The following is a 17,753-nucleotide window of genomic DNA, read 5'->3' as shown; positions in this document are numbered from 1 at the left end:
TGATTTTAATTTTTTTTATCCTAAAAGATATATGTTTGTGTCTCTCTTGTTCTCTGTTTATTTTTTTCTCTTTTCACTCAAACATGCTCCCTCCCCCCAGCCTGTTTCGCTGCTTGAGAAAGCCGCGCCTCAGTGGTGTCAAGGGAAGCTACAAGCTCACCTCGTTGCGCAAACTAATCTGCTCCGAAATCAGGTGACTGCTGATCTACCTGGCTCTAACCCTGCATGCGCTATTTTGGGCTCTAGATTGTACCATGCAACTAATCTCTAGGCAACGTTCACTCTAGTCCCCTCTGTTAAGTGTGTCCTTGATATTCCTGAGCCACAGTGGACACGTGGAAGTTGCTGACCAATGAATGAATCTGTGCCTGCCCTATTGATTTCTAATCAGGTGTGTTAATACTGGACTATTGTTTTCTCCCCCTGAAATGAAATGAGGATGAAGACAGGCTATGGAATAATGCCAAGGCAGAGGTGATGTAGTGTAGTTCCTCCAATTGTCCCTTTCTTTTTCTTCTAAGAGAAGCAATCATTTTTTATTGTTGCTGTTTCAAAAAAAAAAAAAAAGAAAGAAAAAAGAGGAAAACATTGGAAAAATTGGCTTCTGCATTTCTGCTGTTGAGTAAAGCCAGAAAAAAATACATTGCTTCAAAAGCAATTTCTATGGCTGCTGAGTTAAGTTGCAACATTCTCTCATTGGTTTCCAAAATGGGCACTGTCCTGGCTCTTGTGGTCTAAATGAGCTGTTTCCAGGTGTACAGAGGTTCAGTCTGCACAGGAGAAGAGGTGAGCCCGGACCAGGGAATTTGCACCCCGTGTAATATATTTGAACAGTTCCAGGTTGAGGTCATGGTTGCATCATGTAGCAGAACCTGGCCGAACATTTAGATTATAACATCTTGAGGGACATGAGAGCAGCTCAGCGAAACTGCAGGGACTAAGAATTTCAATCCCTCTTGCATAGAAGTGTGGCTTCCTGATGAAATCTCCCTTGGTATTTTTACCTCGGAGCTCCTTAAAGGATAAGAGGGAGCTGACACTGACACTGTTTTGTCAGTTGAGAAGAAAAGGCTTTCAATGGGCAAGGGATAGTAAATCATTACCCAGACTGGGAGAGCACCAGTTACCTGCTCACAAGTTCCTGCTGAGGTCATCTGTTCTCATTCAAATGCTCCTACATTTTCACATTCCTTGTCAGTGAATGAATTGCAGTTCAGAAACACTAAATCGCTCTCATCTTATAAAGCACCTGGGTTTTTCACAGTCAGTTTATGACTGCAGATCAGGGAAAAGACTAGATTACCACATCAATAAAGCCTGGGGAAAGAACAGCTGTTAGCATTCCTGCTTAAGATGCGTAGCAAAGGAACGAAATATGTATTCATTCGTGATTGAAGGGAGAAGGACATCTGGCAGGCCTCCGGGGGCTTTTCCTGTGCCTTCGCCGTGCTGGGAACGGTCTGCGTGGTTGCGGTTCTCAACTGGTCTGTTTGGCTGGTGGTATTTCTGGAGGACTAGAAAGCAGGTATGGGAAGTTTCTCAAGCCACAAATAAATCAGCTCTTGGGCATTTTCCCTCTTCTCAGGTTGGCTGGGGTGACTGGGAGTAATACCACTGCCTACAGATTGCCTAGAGAAGCTACCTACAAGTGCTCCCTCATCCACTGCACTCTGATTTTAGACAGGCTACCGAGAGTCGATCGGTAATTTCACTGTATTGGGTGACTTTGCCCTAAAGCAGGTGACGAGGGGGTATGTAATCTTTCCACCCGCTGTGTTGCTTCTGCGAAGTGACGTTAACATTTTCAGTCACCCAGATATTTTCAAATCAAGTTAAGTCCTCCTTTAAGTTTTTCCTCTTTCATTCTTGAACTAAATAATACTATTGCCAACCTTAATTTTTTGTTTCTACTTGTGCGAGTCTTTGTTGTTTTTTTTTTAATTTTTATTTTGACTAACAAAAAAAATCTCAAGAAAGAAGATTAGTTTGTATTCTGAACCTGTAGGATTTCCAGCTTTTCTTCACAAACATGAGCAGACAGAAAAAAAAAAAGGCTTCAGTTTTTATATTTGCATGACTTCAAGACTGAAGGTGTTACTGACAACCCTAAATCTCATTAAGCTCTTGATAAAAGCGGGAAGGCTGATGACACTGCATTTATTGAAGAGTTTCAGAATGTTAAGCCTAAAAAAAAAAAAGTCCTTCCCCTTACCAGCAGCTGTGTTGCTGTCTCTTCTTGCCTGATAATTTTACAACCCCCAAGCAAAAATGGGGTCAGCAAGACCTATTATTTTTACTGTAAAACCAAGTCCTTCCCTCCAGCGTGCAAACTGCTGGCTCTTTAGGCCTTTAGCAGATACTAACAAAAACAATACAGTGAGTGTTTTCTGTAAAGTCTCCTGGGGGGGTTGCTATTGCACACTCTCAGTTACAAATTTTGGTGACTGCGCTTTTTGAAACAAAAGGGAAAATGGCTTAGAACAGCAAATTCTTGCCTTTTTGCTAAGCTCATCTGAAATGCTGAATACAGACTAAAAAGCAACGTCCTTGGTGCTGCAGTGATAACAGAACGATGTCTCTGTCTGTAGGAGAAAGCCTACAGCAAGTGGAGTCCCGGGCTGTGCTGTCCTTCTGAGAGGCAGGTCTGGGGTGGGGGCTCGGGCCTGGGGTGGGGCGCCCAGCTCTCCTCCCTACCCCTGCCTCATGGATGTCTAAACTACTTACTGAGCAGTGCGTAATTACCACAGTTCACAGCGTAGCGTTTGAAGAGAAGTGGTCACCAGATTGCCTGAAAGCACCAGGCTGGGTATTGCCAGACACTCATGAGTGCTGGGGTGCATGATGGTAGGAAACCTAATGGGGGAAAACCACCCCCTGTCACAACTGAACTGGTTGTGCTTGGCACTCTGAGCCTTGGCTAGGGGGAAGGTCAGGAAAGCATTTGTGTTGTCCAGCTCCTGCTCAAACCTTCCCCCTTTCAGGCAGGAAGAGGAGAGGAAGAATTTTCTGAGATCGTTTCATGCACCTGGGCACTACGTCCTTCTGCCTCAGTTCTCCATCAGGTTGGCAAGGACGACAGCTGAAATAGAAAGTGCACAGATATGGTGGCAATGGACTATGCCCCTGAAACCTATGTCTTTCCTCCTTTCCCCACCATACTGCGTGAGCTGTCTTTTCTTCTAGCAGGCCCCATGACCGAGTTGATGTCTGTCTTCGGCTCTGGCTGGAAGCAGTCAGGGCTATCCAGTATCAGGACCCCTGCTTCCAAGCAAAATAAATCCCGCTGGTGAGAAGACCCATGGGCTGACTAAGGAATGAACAACTAACTCAGTGCTATACCTGGGACTGAGAGCACTAGCTGAGCCGCAGGCACTAGGTGGATCCCTGATTCCTACAGCTACTCTAGAGTGAACGTTGCCTGTTGCTGATTTTGCCTTTGCCTCGGGATGTCACAATATTCACACGTTGCTTTCTAGGTTCTTTGACCTTCTGAACAGGTAAACGAGAGAGGGAAAGACTGTTATTAATATTCACCGTATCTGAAAAACTAACAGCATTCAATGGTGCCTCATCTCCCAGCTATCCCATGTCCTGGGTTGATTCTGGTTCCAGCCTAGTTTGGAAATTAGAATAAGAAAAAGCTAAAGGATGGACTGGGATTTTTCTTCTCCCTTTAAAATGGTTACATTAGAAACATTCATTTATAGAGAGATTTTAAGGCAGAATGAGTCTTTGTGATCATTGTCTCTGATCCAGCATAAACTGTATCTCTGTTTAAATGGGCTTTTTGTTTGTTTTGTGCAAACTCTCTCGAAATGTTGGGTTTTTCAGTGAGTGCAGCAGTGAAATGCAGGGGTTTCTGGGTGAAAGCATCATGGCCCCTTGTCCCCCTGCCTGTTCCTCACAAGGTCTGCTTAACTTTTAAATACCTCCCAGTTGTGTCTTTTTCTGGGGGAAACTTTCTCTTCTGATCATGAGTATAAAGTCTTAGCCTTGCCTTTGGCAGCAATGAGCGACCCTCTGAAAGATGGAGCTAGCTGGAAAGTAGGAGCTTCTGCAATTTGCTCATAAATCAGGAGAGAAATGGAGAGTGTAAGGATCCTACATAACACACTGAGGAACAGGACCCTTGAACTGCAAAGTATTAAGTCCTTTCTCCCATCAATCCTATCTTTGCATATAGCTGTCACTAAGGAGCAGTAAGCTGGATTTCTTTAATTAAGCTGGCACAAAGAAGATAAAACTTCATTTCGTAGAAGGGGTAGGAATCTTAACTTGCAGGCTCATAGAGAGATCCAGTTCCCCAGTGGCTTGCGGGCTCTTTGCAGAACCCTGTGGCGTTGTGACATTCCTGCTGTTGTCACACATATAAGTAGGCACCTGTGCTGACCTTCCTGTTAAGGTGTGTCGTCAGGTTGCTCATGCAGGGATGTGCCATCCTGCATCCCACTGGGTTATGGGAGAATGCTGTGCTGTTGCAAATTACAGAATAGAAACATTTTAATTAGCAAGCTTTGAATTTTAAGTCAGGGCACTGAAAAGAGGAAGAGGTCCTGTACCTAGGACAAATATGGGAATGTGCCTGTTGTTGGTGTCTGCTGTCTGCAACAGAAACCAAGATCATCCTTTTTGCCACTGAAACCTGGCAGAATTCGTCTATCAGTGTTGGGGTCTGTCAGTGTCTAGGTCAAATGAACAGATCAAATTTAAACTCTGAACTGGGAAAAAAGGGGTCCTGTACAAGGCATATTGCCTTTGGTGTTGGTGGCCAACAGCCAGCCAGGGATTGCTCTTGTATGAGATTCTCACCGATGAGAGTATGCAAGACCTCTGAAACCAAGACCTGCAGCTCAAGCACTCCAGCCTGGCCTCCTGCTGGCACAGCTCATGCTTTGCATACCCTTCCTTGCTTCTCCAGTCAGCTTTGTGAGAGCCCTGTATCAGCCAAGGATGCAGACCTCCTCCCTTCCTCAGAAGAGATGGGGCTTTGGCATGACCTTACCCAAACAGAGAGGGTCCCCACGAGGGAGGACGCCATTTGGGATGGATTTCAACTCTTTGAGAGACCTGACAAGGGACAGGGACCACTATTATCTTCATCTGTATCCAAGCTGGAGGCTGAACCGCCTGACCAGCTCCATTCAGTTTTTGAAGCCAGGGAAATTTATAGAACTTAAAACACATTAATGGATGTTTGAATTACTGAGTATCCAAACAGGGAAATCTATTGAGAGAAAACCTGAGAGTAACACATGCAAGCTGAAGGGGCATCAGGTCACTTGTGATGGAACCCTGGTTCCTGGGAGACTCATTTGGGATGGGGATTACCCCATGCCAGAATTTTGCCTGGTCTCCCAGGGAAGTCAAAAGAGTCACAGTTGTCCCAGCCCTGCAGGGTACTTGTCTGCGCTGGAGTTGACAATTTCCCTTCTCTGTTATTAAGGCTGAAGAAGAGTTAGTGAAGGCTCAGAAGGTGTTTGAGGAGATGAACGTTGATCTGCAGGAGGAGCTGCCTTCATTATGGAATAGGTGAGTGCTGGGAGTTTTCCCAAGGGCTGGTTGGAAGGAAGCAAAGACCCAAGCTCTTGTATCACTGTTCTCCTTAGCTTGGGTTGAGTGTCTGGTATTGCTTTCTGGATCATCTCAGTCTGTCCTAGGATTCCCCGCAGCCAGGTTCACCCTGGGCTTTCTGTGCTTTGCTTCATGATCCTGATGAAAAACTCAATTTTACCACAAAGTGTTTCTATGCTTTGTCTGATTAATCCCTTTGCCCCACCAACTCTGCCCAACTTTCCTGGGCAATGGCCCAGCTTCTGCAGGCAGAGCAGGCTGGGTCACTAACATTTTGGGTGTGGAGCTGGCTAGCTGGAAGGAACATCTGTAGCTGAGTGGGTATGTCAGCTGACTGATTAAGGGAAGATGAGATGTCAGAGGGGTTTATACAGTCACTGGGGTTGGACAAAGCCAAGAAGTGATGCCTGGATCCCTGTGTCTTGCCATGCAAGCTTATGAGCACCTAGTGAAGCAGCAGGTTTAACACAAGGAGGATGAGATGATAGGTTGCTCTGCTTTGGATTCCACTTTCAGGTTTGGGCAGTTGGGTGAACAAAGAGGAGGGAAGGATCCTGGTGTGGCTGCCTTCTCTTGCCCCTAAATGTGCTCCTGGCTATGTGACACAGGTCTCGGTGAGGAACTAGTGGTTATAACCGTCCTGTTGTGCTCTATTTAACAAAACACAGCCTGGGCAGAGGAAAATGGGCTGAGACAATAGGAAGACTTAGATTTGCCATACCAGTGATTATGGTGATGAAAAGGGAAGAGAAAGAAACAGAGCAACATTTAGCTTGGAGGATGAACTGAAGGGCAGCAGAAACTGATGTATGGGGAGGGCACAGTGGAAAGCAGGCAAAATCCTCCTAGGAGTGTCCCAGTTTCTTATTTTTAAATGCAGTGATTACGTCTGGGTTGGCAATGCTGGTCTGTGGGGGATGGAGAGAGTGGGCGGCAGCAGGGCGGGAAGGCAGAGTGCTGATGTCTGCCTTCACTCCCCTTTTCTGGGGAGTGCCTGGGTCACGACTCTTTGCTCAAAGCAGCATGCGGGCCTGCCTGAAGAAGGAGCTGGGAGGGATACAAGCATCTGGGTGGTCCTATGTACAGAACGGTGATGCTGCTGGCCTTAGAGAGCATCTCCCTCCTGCTGTGGCTGCTCCAGCTGGGTGCTGGTACAGCACTCTGTTGGCAGCTGGCAGGCTGGCTAGAGGAAGGAGGGCGGCAGGCAGCTGCTGGGGATTTTAAGGTGCCACAGGTTGTTCACAGGCTCCTGCTATCCAGCTGATCCTTCTGCTTTCCTGTTGCTCCCTGTGCTTGTCCTGTGCTTTCTTACTCTTCTGCTCCTGGAGCAAACAGTTCATGCTTTTTTGCTTCCCCTGGTGCTGAGGGACTTCAGAGTGAATTAATATCTGTCCTCCTGCCAATTCCCCCAGCTCTCCCCACACTCCAGCTGTGTCACAGCCTCTATCCTTTTCCTTTCCATCACCCTACCACTGGCTCTCTATTTTTCTTCTTCCTTTTTTTTTCCTTTCTTTCCCCCCGGCCCTGCACCTCCCTCTCCTTTTAGCCAGCACAAATTTGGATCCTATCCCACCTGGCCTCCTCCTCACCTTGGACATGTTTGCCCCATACCTGGCCTTTGCTCCATCATCCCCTTCCCGCTTCTCTGCTGCCCTTCTCTTCCAGCGTGTACCAGACCTGAAAGAGTTGAGTTTGAATGGGAATGATGGGTGGGAGGTAGCAGAAGGGGCAGAATTGAAAGTTTTTGGGAGAGCATTGTGTCCATTAAGTTCTTCTATCTCATTCTTCATTTGACAGTCGTGTTGGTTTTTACGTCAACACATTCCAGAGTATAGCAGGCCTAGAAGAGAACTTCCATAAAGAAATGAGCAAGGTAAGGCAACTAACAGCTTATCCTACTAATACACCTTCTCCTCACTGTTACTAAAAAAAAAAAAAAAAAAAAGAAACTCTGAAAAAAACGGCTGGAGAAAACAGAGCATTTGCCCTACATCAGAGGAAAATGTTAACCCTTAGTTTTTTCTGAGCCACTTGGGAGAAAGGCTGTCTGAGATAGTAATGTAAAGGGATAGAGCACAGGGAAGAGACCACAGGGCCATACAGCAGTGCGGAGTTTGTGTCACTTGGCAGGGCTCGTTTGCAGATCCACAGAGGGAAAGGAAGCCACTTTCAGGCCTATCTCTTGCTGCCTTTTTTAGTTCGTCTACATTATGGATCTATAACCTATAACTTGGGCACTCTCAGCCTGGTATCTATTTGCCTCCTCCTCTAATGCCTGGCAGCTATTTGCCGTGAACCCTCATCTATCTAGCTGTGGGGTTTAAAACAGGAGGGAATCTGCCAATCTGCAAGTCAGCTGAAGACTGAAACCCACCTCAGTCTGGTCCCTCAAGAAGGCACTTCCCAGCAGTACCTCTCTGCTTTGGCTTCTTTCCCATCCTGTGACCCAAAAGAAGTGCCTCCCATTTGAGTGCTGAGCATGACCCTTGCATGGGCTACCAGTTGGCCACCAGTTGGCAATGACAGCAGTAAGCAGTGTTGTAACCTGGTAGCGGCAGGCTGGATCCTGGTGCTGTGTGCCAGCGTCCAGCAGAGACCTCAGAAACAGTCTGTGGGAAAGCCCCCCATTGCCCCCCATTTACAAATATGTTCTTGTTCTTTCACTTAAAAGCTAGAGAAGTCTTGAATTCCTTAGGTCTGTACGCTGCTCCTAAGAGTTGCACGTCCTCTGTAAGCGTTGCACTAATCTTGATGAGCGACTGAGAGCCCAGCTGGAAAACTCTTGTATTCCCTCTCCTCCCCAATGTCATCCTGACAACAAGACAGCCGCTAAGCAACAAGCAACATTATAGTCCTTCAATTCCCAGCAGTGAGGGGCCCTCTGCCTTGGTGTAATGCATCAGTTTTGAGCCCTGCTGACATTTCATGGGGACCCTTCCAATTAATAGCCTGCTCTTCTCCACTGAGGGATGAACTGATCGTTAAGAATAGGGAGGATTGTTATAATTATCCGTTTGTTGCTGTTAACTTACATTCAGCAAAACATGGGAAAGATGCTTGTTAGACAGGAATTCTTTTCTTGTATCATGTCTTGGATTTTTCTTTCCTGAGGAGTTTTGTACGAAAGCAGAGCTTTTGCTTTGTTCCATAAGAACCATCTGTTTCTTATTACTGCTATAGCATCCAATTAACTGCTGGTGTTGCCGGCACGATGCCTCCAACATTGATTGCATTGGATCCCTCCTCCTACCAATGATAAATCTGGCATCTCATCTTGTTTATGAATTGGCTGTTTCAGAATAGGAGTGTCTGGAGTGAATATTGCAGCCTTTGGTGCCAGGGAGAGTTTAACCCCTGAGATTGCATTTCTGCAAAGATATCCAGGTCCTGCCCAAACCTAGACGGCCCAGGCAGCCTGTGAAGTCAAGGCTTGCTGTTGACTGGAAGTCAACAGCCTTTGAGCTCCACAGTTGAAATGGCCGTATCCCAAGCTTTATAAGCAGGTCTGAGGAACAGCTTTGGCTACAAATCCAGAGTGAAGCTTCAGACCTAGCACATAGGCCCTTAGGTAAACACTCTGCCTGCTTCTGCAATGGTACCTGGCAGCACACCGGTGGGGGCAGGTGGTAAAGAAGCAAAGAGGATGATGTGTAAGGGAGACAGAACATTCCCACGAGGCGCCAGCAGCTCTTCAACAGTTTGAGCGCTCTAGCATTTCATACCCCACGGAGAAGTGGAAGCAGATGTAGGGCTGTCCTCTCTTGGGATAGCTGAGCGTGCACACATGTCCGGGCACAAGCCTGTGTTTGGTTGGCCTGTGCAGGCCAGCCCAGGCTCTCTTCTGGCACTTGGGCTCTTTTCTCATTCTTTTTCTTTCTTTTGTTTTTGTATTTTGCAGTTGAACCAAAACCTCCATGATGTCCTGCTGGGTCTAGACAAGCAGTACTCAGGCAATGCCTTCCCCGTTAAAGCACAGCCCAGGTCAGTAACTGTGGGAGTAGTGTCTTTCCCTCAGCAGGGGAGGAGGGACGGGGATGTCTCTACCAGGACTATTGAAACCTCCATGTAGTCAGCTGGGGAGTGATTTGACTACCTGCATATAGCCAGCCAGTGCCCTCCTGAGACTCCCTAGAGCGTGTCCAAGATTGCGCTTGGGGCTGGGTGACCCAATGCAATCTCTCTTACCTTTCTAGAATAGCATCTGGAGGCCTAAACTGTCACTAGGTGCTGATATTTAGGCAACTGACTCTCAGCTCTGCTTTTTTAAAGTTGAATTCTGTGCACCGACATGTGATACTGAGCTGCCCTTCCTTCTGGGTCCAGCTGCCCAGCACCTGTCCTGTTCTTTCCCTCAAAAGCTTCCACCATGTACCTGCAGCTTGTGAGCTTGAGCACCAAGAGCCCGTTTGTTTCCCCAGCCTCCTCTTTGGCCCTCCAAACTTGGAACCACCTGTTTGCCAAAGCCTTACGCCCCTCCTGTGTACCCAGCTGAGGTGCATCTCCTCTGTGTGTGTTGTGGCAGTAGTTGCAGCCTCACTAGTATGAGGCCTCAGAGCACTTCCAATTTGCACGTGTGCGAGGAGCGAGTGTCCTCCAGGCCTTTAGTTTTCTTTCCTCAGCTGGGTCCAGTCCTGTATGGTTAAGTGCAAGTCTGCACATTCTTTAGCACTGAGAGGGGAGGGAGAGGTCAGGCTCTGGATGAGGCTGGCTGGCTCCCATCCAAATGCGTGAGTGATGAAACAGTGTCGGGCTCTGGCTTCCAGCTGCTGCTAATCCCACATGCCGGGTGAGCAGGAGCAGAGCTCAAGTCCTCAATTGGTGTATTGATGGAGGGAGGAGGTGAAGTCAGCATGAAGTAAGGGCAAGCTGCGGTCTGAGTGCATTGATTCGGAGAGGCTAGATCAGCTGTTGAGACCTCTGTGCTCCCTTGTCTCTCCTCCCAGTTTAACCTCCTATTGCAGTCGTGCATAGGCGACTCGCGTGTCTTGTTCCAGCAATGTGTGTGGTGTTTGCCAGCTCTAAAGAAAGAGGATGTTTGAGTTGAATTTGGCCCCTGAATTTTGGATTGCTAACACCAAATTCCCAAGATGCTGGTAGGAATGCTTTTTGTGAAGATAATGTCTTCTTCCCAAGTTAGCATGTGGTGTCTGGTGGTCATCACAACCCAAAAAAACTGAAGCCTTGTGAGGAGGCCGTGGTGCCCATCCTCTTGCTGCCATGTGCTGTATTGTCTCTGATAGTAGCAGCTTCCTCCAGGCTTCTTGGAAGAGGATGAGGTAACAGGACAGATGAAGGCTGTAGCCATTGCTTTGTCCAGCGCCTTTTCTCCTCCTTCCTTTCTTCCTCAAGGAAGTGATTGCAGGCTGTAGTGGCAGCCTGGCCCAAACATGTTTGTTGTTGTTTTGGCATGAAGTTTCTGGCTTGAAAGAACTTTCAATGAATAAATTACCTGTCCTCATGATTCCCATGCCCACAAACTGCTAGCTTCATCTGGGGCTGTAATGGGTGTCTCAGCTGCAGTTCTGTGCTCTTTGGCTGGCGATGGGACCACATGGCCCTAAAAACCGAAAACGAGTGCACGACACAGAGGTCCCTGTGCGGGTAGCAATCTGAGTGCTGTTGCTTCATCACTTACTCCCTGCATCTTGGCTGAGATGCCAGACCTGCCCCAGAGGGACTCTCTTCCTTCTGAGCACAGTGGAGCAGGGTGTTGGAGGATGTAGCAAAGGTTTGCTAGGGTAGTAAATATGTTTTGCAGTGACCAGGAAATGCTGTGAGGCACTTCTGTCTCTCTTGCACATCTGGCCTCTCATTGTGGTGCAGGGCTGGAGCGAGAGTGTGCAGGAGGAAATAGCCCTCACTGATTGCTTATTGTGGTCTGCAGTAGGAGCAGATGCTTCCCTAACCCTTCTCTACTGGGAAGGGGATTGGAGATGGATACAATGGCAGGAAATGAATGAGGAGGTGTGAGAAGATAGGCAATTATCTGTGCACATCATTATGGCATTCATGCAAGGCCCTGCAGAAATATTACTGTGGTTGATGAATCCGATGCTGGCTGTGTAGCACAGTAGCACAGAGCAGCTGATGTATTTCTGGGAATCTTAGACATATGTTTGGGATTTGTTTCTGAAAGAGTTTGAACCTTCAGGGCTCAGATGCCTGGAAGATCTAGGAGATCTGTAGCGTTATCCTAGTATGATGGGACAAACTGGAAAAAGACATAGTAGGAAAGCTGCTGATTAGGTTCCACGTATAAGACTGCGCACAGATCGCAAAAGTAAAGGAAAATGGGAAGCTTGTTTCTTGTGTACCAATGTTTACAGGGGAGAGTGAGAGCTGTGATTACCTGTGAAAAAAGGACATTTACAGTTCTCTGCTAGTCTATACAGTTTCCTTTTTCTTCTTCTCCATGTGCACCCTGGCCCCATATTCCAAAGAGCAGGGAAAACACTAGTTTGCTCACATATATGTAGATCTTTGGCAGGCACAAAAAGCCCTCTCCTACTCTCTCCAAACCAGGCCACAGCTTTCTAGGAACCAAGGGAAGTGTATATGTGTTTGTGTGTGTGTGTGTGTGCGCGTGTGAGAGAGAGAGGAGATCTTGTCATTTTGATTACAGTGAGTTTTGTGGCACCAAGTGAATGGGTGCTCGGAAGCTTAACTTTTCCTCCCTGGTTTGACTGTGCCATCCTATAACGGAAATGATTTGCGTGCCATCCTCAACAGAAAGAAAACTAAACTGTTCGCCAGGCTGAGGAAAAAGATGAGCAGGTACTGGTACAGAGAGCAGCATTTCGATACGTGTTTGATTTAGTTCCTAAAGCTGGAGAGGCTGTTGCTGGACTCTAACAGCCTGGCACATGTTAACCCTGTGATGGGAGAGGGGTCCTTTGCATGATATGATGTGTTCATGGCCTGCTGGGTCCTGCTGATATCTCTCTGTGTCTGGATAATCCCATTAACTGCTTGTGTGCCTGGTTTGAATCCTTGCTTCTTTTCCTACCTAAGAAGGCAGCGTGAAAGCTCAAGCATTGTCTGTTCAGTTGTTTTTGTGTGACTGAAAGCGCGGTGCTGGGTTTTCCATGGGAAGTATGGGCAATTTTGGTGATTAACAACTTCTAGTTTTACCTAGTGGGGCTTGCCCTTTTGAACAGGTCTGAAATGCTGCATTCTCATTCCCTGCCTGGCCAGGGAGGACCAGGTCTTTCACACTCAGAAGTCCTGTCCTATCTACCTATTGCAGTTGCGAGGATAATGAGGTGGGAGAAGGATGCTTCCAGCTTTGCTCCTTACTTGCTGTGTTCTCGAGGATCCTCACTATCTTGCTCCATCCATTTAAAATTTTGTGCAGAGCTGAAGGAAATGGAAGCCTGTTGTCTTGTATAAAGACTAATGTCGAGCATCTTGCCTTTCAAGACAGTGATGGCATTAAATAACTGGATTACTACAATGCCTAGAGTTACCGTAGCCAAGGTCAAGGACTCTGACAAGAACATGCTCTGGAGCAAAGTGGGAATTGCTGCACAATGACATGGAAACTTCCTCTAATTTTTGTTTTTCTTAGTCTTTGTGTTGGTACTCCCTCCATGGGGTCCTTATAGGAAGAAAAAAAATTATAATTAATTTTCAAGATGATGTCCTGCCAGCAATAAAAGCAACTGCTGGTGGATTGGGATTCTTTCTGATCCTGACTTCCCACTGACTAGGGCAAGTCACACAACCCTTCTCTTTGTCTCTGCTATGCATCCTTTGTAAAGTGGGAGGTTGGAGGGTGGAGAATGGTAATTTCACAGGGAAGCTGATGGGCAAATCTTGATTTTATATCCTCAAATGAAAAGTAGTGAAGGTATGTCTTGTGTTGTTACTATTCTGAGGTTTTCTGTAGGAAAAGAAGGATTCACAGGAGTACTTTTCTGGATGTCTGTCTCTGGTCCTTGGTTGGACCAGTGTTGTACCTGCACCAGGCAGGAGGTCTAATATTTCCAGTCACTGAGAATGGACAGATGCTACAGCAGAGGGAGCACTAGTAAATCTCATATCGATGAGCTCTAGCCACAACGTCCTCCTGCTCTGCCCTGATAAAGCCCAACTGGCCCAGCAGTTGGGCTGTGCGGGGGTTTCTGCTGTCAGAGCAGCTGCTGGGGTCACAGAGAAATGTGCAACCCCTGGTGCAGGGAAGGATGGTCTGGGACTCGGTCACTCTTTGATCAGCAGCAAGAACGTATATTTGTGCCACCATATGTTTGGGTATGTAGGTGCTTTTTCCTCCTTTCTCCTGCCCCCTGTTGTTTTTTTTTTTTAAATAATTCTCCAGCCTGCTTTGGTGCTAAAAGATAAATTACTTTTGGCTAAAAGGTCCTGTCTGAGCCTTAGCTGAGATACCAACCTTTTTTTCTCCTTAACTTGAGAACCTGACAGGAGGTGACTGGTCTGTTTTTACTATATTGGAAAGTACATTTCGTCCTCTAATGTAGGATTGTTACAACCACATGGGAACCCCATCTGCAGATGTTACTCTGCTCTTTCAGAACAGATGAGGCAGACCCATGAGGGGTCTGGGAGCTCAGCAGCACTAAAAGAGGCTGGGGGATTTTGGCTTTTCCTTCAGCTGCGGTAACTGCATTAGACCCTGTTCCCAGCTCTCTATTTGCAGAAGAAAGTTGACACCCCCTTCCCTTCCCTGCCTGATATTCCTGGATTTGGCATCACTTCCCAATTGCTCATGGGAAGGAAATAGAGAGAGCAATGACCTTGGTTTTTTGACTTCTTTTACTGTGGTACTCATGTTTGGTTAGCGGGGACAGTCCCCACACTCTTGCTTTTCTCTGTGTTTCTTGGAGCAAGCAGTCAGTTTGGAGACAGAACTTTGCTCTGTGTGCTCCCTGGGGACCCATGAAGGACAGAGGATCCTGGTGACAAGCTCCCTCGATGCTGGCTGCACTAGCTAAATGTGTGCAAAGCAGCAAGTGCAGGAATGAAGGTGCCGCTCGGGGGGCTGGAAAAGGCTCAGCCAAAATTAGCACTGGCATTTTCCTAGGGGGATCAGCCAGCACATCAAACAAGCTGTAAATAGTAGTGACTTAATGAAGGCTTTAGTGCGGGGCCCTCTCAGCCGTTGTAGGATGAGGGGAAGAAACTGGGCTGCGTCGCATGTATATCTCCAAATTAAGTCACTACCACACACCAGAAATAAGGCACTAAAAAGCTGGTTTGTGGCCTTCAGAAAGTAAGCCTGAACTCCTTTCTCACCGGGACTCTTCGGGTCCCTAGAAGGAAAAGTCTACCCTTGTGTTGGTAGGCCAGCTCATACCCAGTAGTCCCAATATTCCCAGTGTAGTCTGGGCATTTGAGGAGTCCTGGCAGCCTAGCTGTAGATCACTGTGTCCCCCATCTTCTCCAAAGTGCTTTCAACTCTAGGGAAGGTAACATGTATTTTTTTTTTCCCAACTCTAGCATCAGAGGACATTTTCTGTCATTTTCTGCTGTTTCCTGGTGAATCCCATTTAGAGCAGAACTTCCTTACCTTCACCCTCCAACCATTACTTCTTTTAATCTGTAGCACAACCTTATCAATTTTGCAAAATCCTTCACACAACCCACTGTTTCGAAGTGATTTCTGGGGACCTCTGAGGAAGGACACTGTAGGCATATCCAGTCAAACTGAAGAGCTTGGAGGGTTGGCATACATGTTCTTTAGTCCCTCCTCTTCCCTTTTTCCTCTTCCTTTCCCTCTTTTTTCCCTTGGTATGTGTGCCCCTGGTTGAGAGCTGCTGGCAGAGAACGTCATTGGGTTTGTTGCATCGTGTTGGTGTGCTGCTGGCATCGGTGTCATTGGAAACATCTGACCTGCATGCGGACCTGAGAACAAGCGCTTTGTGGGGAAATGTGCGTGTGGGGTGTGGATATGGGGAGAAAAAGGGGGGAATGGGTGAGGACAAAGTGAATGAAGAGGGAATGGGATGGGGAGCTTGAAAACTGGAATGCTGAGCAGGGGGAGACGCTTGCTTGGAAGGGGAGGCTTGTTGAAATACCTTGCTGTCCCTTCCTCCTCTTGCTGTCCCCCTACTAGTGAGTGTTTAGGAATGAGGCCATCACCCGTGTTAGCCAATGATCACCACACCTCGGGCATCCAGTGTGAGTGCGTGTACATGTCTGGAGCTCTAGGCTCTCCTGGGACAGAGCAAAGAAATAATCGACTTGATGTCCCTGCAGAATCACGTCTGCATTGCTCTAGTCCTGGCTCTATGCCAGGATTTATTGTTTCAAGTTGTAGGGAAGGATCTGTTCTTTTCAGCCTTCTCCCAAGGCCTTTAGCTTTGCAAGAACTGCAACTTTATACGTGGAGGCAAATATCACTCCCTGTAGATGAGGTTGCACAGCCCTTTAGCAATATTCTGTAATATTCTGTTTTCAGCTGTGTATGATTTTGCCAAACTGTAACCACTTCTGCTAAAATATCCTCTACCAGTGTCTGTGCTTCTGCATGACTTGAGGTAAACTGATTAGTTGCTTTTTGGGCAGCTGAATTTCAGCCAAGATGATTCAGCTGTTCCTGAGAATTAGGCTGGGAAAATGGTTTTACCTTTATCCCTGTTGAAATTCTCTGGTAACCAACTTTTTACTAAATCTCTCATGATTCTGTGCTTTGAAGCACAGACTTGACACTTGGCCAGGGCATGCCCTTAGGGAAAGGCGTGTGCCTCTTGCCATTCCTTTGAAAAATCTGTCCAAATCTGGCCAAGTTATGAACCAACAAATGCCTTTGGTATATGCTCCTTCCATCTTAATTTCCTGAAGAATCCCTCTTGACTGTGTGTCAAAAACAGCCCTGGAATAAGGACCAACTGGAAGGGCAAGGGCAGAAGGATTTCATAATTGAAAAGAAGGCTGGGGAGACTTTCCATAATAGGGAAATCTTTATTAGTAGCCAGAATCTCACTGTTTTTTTGCTGTCTGGAATGATCTGTGAAACCTCTGGCTACTTTGCCCCTCTTTCACCTTAGCCAGTTTGTACCACATAGAAGAATATGATATTCTATGATTACAGCCTTAGTTCAGATGCTGCGAATCTATAGTCATAACCCATGCAGGTGTCAGTACACCACCATGCAGAAAAACTCTTACCTGTAGAATTTAAAACTAAATGAGCTGCACAGAACTCTTCCCCCATCTGCTTCCCCAGTATTAAAAGACTATGAACTTAATGTCAGGCACTTACATTGGAATCTAGCAGAATTAAGGATGCCTTTTGTTTTTGTTTTTCTGTGTCTGAGGCAAAGTATATCCATGCAGTAGGAATTTAGCGAGTGGCCTGCTGCACAGTAATGCTGCTGCAGCGTGTTGAACAGCGAGTGACTCAGCAAAGATGCTTCTTAGAAGCTTGTAGAGGCTTCAAATGTCTTCAACATGTGTCTGGGCAGCGAAGCAAAGAGATAATGGAGGCCACTGATCTGTGCTGGTTAGCACAACTCCTCCTAGGTCTGGCTCAGACTCCTGTTCTCTCTCTTTCTCTTTCCCTCTCTCTCCCTTTCTCTCTCCACTTCCTTCAGTGACAGCACCCCAGCGAAAGCAAATAAAAGCCCCTCGCCTCCACCAGATGGATCTCCCATCACCAGCCCTGAGACCAAGACTGTCAACCATGAGCTGGAACCGTCCACTTTGGAAGCGCCTGGGGCAAGCATCCCAAAGTCACCATCTCAGGTAGTGTCCCCATGACATTGACCATGTCTCTGCAGTATGACCACTGATGGCACAAGCTTCAAAGAGTCAAAGACATCCATCAGTTGCTTTTTTGGACCTCTTCCTGCTACTGAGCACAGAGAATATGGTATGATGGTTGTTCTCCTTCACTGGTTCCTGAGAGGTTCCTGAGAAAGCAAGCTGCTCATTGGTCATGTCTATATCATATAGGGAAGAACTAAGCTGTCTCTGAATGCCTCTACAGGGGGAAGGCCAGTAATACGTTTTGCTGTCTGGTAGGATGGCCAAGAAGATCCAGGGAGGATGGAGTTGTAGCTAGGCGAGGAAGTTTGTTCTTTACATTTGAATTAACCTGTGGAATTCAATGGTCCAGTTTCTTCTCAAGAACTTCCGTAACTGAGGAAGGTTCAAAGAAAAAAGCTTAATATTGATAAGGAGAACATCTTTGCATGATGTTTTACTTTAATCCCAAGATAAAA

The 17,753-nt window shown here is 46.8% G+C and overlaps 1 protein-coding gene across 3 annotated transcripts in view; it reads left to right on the top strand.

Annotated features, from left to right (window-relative positions):
• Nucleotides 1-17,753, top strand: part of BIN1 (bridging integrator 1) — a 100,144-nt gene that overhangs the window by 60,980 nt on the left and 21,411 nt on the right. For 2 of the 3 annotated variants that reach the window (XM_075152920.1, XM_075152921.1), the window contains exons 7-10: nt 5,444-5,529; nt 7,369-7,444; nt 9,470-9,552; nt 17,124-17,274. In XM_075152920.1, coding sequence (XP_075009021.1) covers nt 5,444-5,529; nt 7,369-7,444; nt 9,470-9,552; nt 17,124-17,274 — 396 coding nt within the window. Of the gene's footprint in view, nt 1-100; nt 194-5,443; nt 5,530-7,368; nt 7,445-9,469; nt 9,553-17,123; nt 17,275-17,753 lie in introns of all 3 variants that reach the window. The other variant, XM_075152919.1, reaches the window with a different exon arrangement.

The sequence above is a fragment of the Calonectris borealis genome, chromosome 6 (genome assembly GCF_964195595.1).
Source record: "Calonectris borealis chromosome 6, bCalBor7.hap1.2, whole genome shotgun sequence".
Lineage (NCBI taxonomy): Eukaryota > Metazoa > Chordata > Aves > Procellariiformes > Procellariidae > Calonectris > Calonectris borealis.
The sequence above is the reverse complement of the archived record's forward strand: the minus strand, read 5'-3'. Positions and strand labels throughout refer to the sequence as shown.